Raw genomic sequence first — 2,910 nt, forward strand, 5'->3', positions numbered from 1 at the left:
TATGGACATACAATTTATCGGAGAAAAGTCAGAGTTTTTAAATTCATATTTAACAAAATACACAACAAAGTCGGAAAAATGCAATATAGACTTTGCAATGATAGATTCCAACAAGCCCTTGGCATCGAAATTGTGGAATTTTGCGATGCGTTCATTGAATAACAGAGAATGCGGTGCTTTAGAAGCTGCCGACACATTACTAGATCATCCCTTGTATGGTACGGACAGTGATACTATTATCAAATGGATTGACGTTAATGAAATAAGAAACAGAAAAGTTAAAACATTCAACGAAATTAAAGCTCTTGATGAAGGTTCTACGAATATTTATTGTCCGTCGCTCATCGATGATTACTATCCAAACAGACCAAGGAATTAGAATCGTTGAATTTGTACGATTTTGCCAGATTCTGGGAAATTACGAAACAGATGCCAAATAATGACGGAGTCGAATATTATATACTTGAATCGGGCTTATTTTAAAAAAAAACGAAGAAAGTGTTATTTAATTAATCATTATCGATTCAATGTAAAAACTGAACCCGAAAAATACTTTTATTCGCTGCTTCTTTTGTTTAAACCGTGGAGAGATTTGAGTGAACTGAAAGGCGCATACGAGACCTACACGGATGCCTTCAAGAATTCAGAGTCTGCTTTGACAAAAGCAATGAAATATCACGAAAGACTCGAAGAAATACAGAAAGCTTTTGAGAACGTAGCTGAATTAATCGAGAAGCGCGAAAATGATCTGAAAACAGATAAAGACAAATCCGATGACGATGAATTGGATTGCAATCCGATAGAAGCTGACGACGCGATGAAAGATCTGGAAGATTTTGGTAAGATTGACGTCCCGATTGATTTATCGCAAATGATGTCGCAATTGAACGAAGATCAGAAAAGAGTTTTCGATAAAGTATGCCAAGTTTTACAGAATCAAAATCAGATTCTGCGACTGTATGTAAGTGGCGAGGGTGGTACAGGGAAAAGTTTTCTTATTGACACAATTAAACATTGGATTTCCTTAAATTTGGAAAAAGTGACTGCCATATCAGCTCCCACGGGTATCGCGGCATGCAATATCAATGGCTTGACGATTCATAGAATGTTTCAGCTACCAGTCACCCATGAATCTACGGCAAAATATACGCACTTGTCAGATATGGTCTTGAAAACTTTGAGAGAGAAATTGAAGAATGTAGAATTATTTATAATCGATGAGGTATCTATGATTTCGAATGTGACACTTATGTTTATCAATCTACGATTATGTGAAATCTTCGATACGACAGATGTAGATGATGGTTTCTTTGGCAGAAAACACATTATTCTGTTTGGAGACTTGTTGCAGCTTCCTCCTGTAAAAGAACAGTTTCCATTCGTTAAAATGTCTCGATCGGAGGTTCAGAAGTATTTAGGTACCATGGGTGGATCTGATTTGTGGAGATTGTTGGATTATGACGAACTCTTGCTTAATATGCGACAAAGATGTGACAACGCATATCGCGAGATACTTTCCAGAGTACGAATAGGCTTGGTAACGGATTCTGACATTAATGTTCTTCAGTCGAGAAAAATCAATTTCAAAGGGAGTAGTTGCGACGAAAGATTGAATGAACTTTGCGCTTATATGAATCAATTACCGATTGATACGATATGTTTATTACCTACATGTTATTTGTGCAAGATATTTAACACGGCAATGCTCGATAAAATTGACGGCGATGAAATTCTATTGATAGCGGACGATGATGTCGACTGTGCTCCAGCAATGAGAAAAAAAGTACAAAAAATTTTGGAAGAGAAAGATGATAAAGTTTCGGAGACAGCTGGCATTGAAAGGGTAATAGCGATTAAAATTGGCGCTAAAGTGATGATTCGACGAAACATTGATGTAACTTTGGGACTTGTCAATGGAACGATAGGCAATGTAGTTGCGGTTAATCGCTCTGTTGACGGAAATCGTATTGATTCCATTAAAATAGTTACTTCTGATAATAAAGAGGTTACAATAACGAAAGTAGATATTAAATTCGAAGTATTCCACAAAGTGATGGTACATCGAAAACAATTTCCATTATCTCTCAGTTATGGAATAACTATACACAAAAGTCAAGGAATTACGTGTAAAAATGCAATGATGGATCTATGAACGAGTGTGTTCAGTGATGGTCAGGCTTATGTGGATCTGTCACGAGTGAGTACACTGGATGGCCTACATTTGATAAATTTTAATCCAGCATCCATTAAAGCAAACTCGGGCGCCATTGCAGAATATAATCGACTGAGATCTGTGTTCAAATCTCAGCTACCACAAATCAGTTCGTCCGAAAAAAAGGCTGTGAAAATTCACGATTGTCGATGGGCCATACCTAATATCATTGATGATGTACAGAATTATGGTTGCGAGGAATCAGAAAGTATCGTTACATGGAAAATATACGGCCTCTGCAATGACGATCGTGTCTCGTGTTATGCTAATGTAATATTGCAATGTGCGTTTCATTGTGTACGTATCAGGCAACAAATACTGAAAAATAAAGTATCAAATCCATTGACTATGCCGTCTGCGCATATGCTGAGTGTAGGCGTTGCAACATTCTAGCGGTTAGAAGATCTGTCGGAGAACGTTTCGAAGAACGAACACAAAAATTTTTCACGGCTCTAACGTCGACGTATTCCGAAATCAATGATGCATTAGAAATCGAATTGAAGCACGTAATATGTTGTTCAAATGTCAAATGTAATTACAGTGTAACTACGCTGGAAAAGAGTTGTTTGCTAATGTTACCTATACAGTCGACACTAAAAAGGAAAAAGGGTGTCACTCTGCAAACTTTGATTGATTTAGAATTTTCAAAGTGGGAAACGATAAATGGTAACTGTAACGAATGTAAAGGTATCGTTCTG

At 37.0% G+C, this 2,910-nt stretch overlaps 1 protein-coding gene across 1 annotated transcript; it reads left to right on the forward strand.

Moving 5' to 3' along the window:
* The first annotated feature begins 874 nt into the window (after positions 1 to 874).
* LOC108771271 (ATP-dependent DNA helicase pif1-like) lies at positions 875 to 2,605 on the forward strand. The gene is given in 1 exon segment (XM_018541191.1): positions 875 to 2,605. A coding segment is annotated over 1 exon segment (1,731 nt).
* The last annotated feature ends 305 nt before the right edge of the window (positions 2,606 to 2,910 follow it).

The sequence above is a fragment of the Cyphomyrmex costatus genome, unplaced genomic scaffold (assembly GCF_001594065.2).
Source record: "Cyphomyrmex costatus isolate MS0001 unplaced genomic scaffold, Ccosl1.0 scaffold2793, whole genome shotgun sequence".
NCBI classification, from domain to species: domain Eukaryota; kingdom Metazoa; phylum Arthropoda; class Insecta; order Hymenoptera; family Formicidae; genus Cyphomyrmex; species Cyphomyrmex costatus.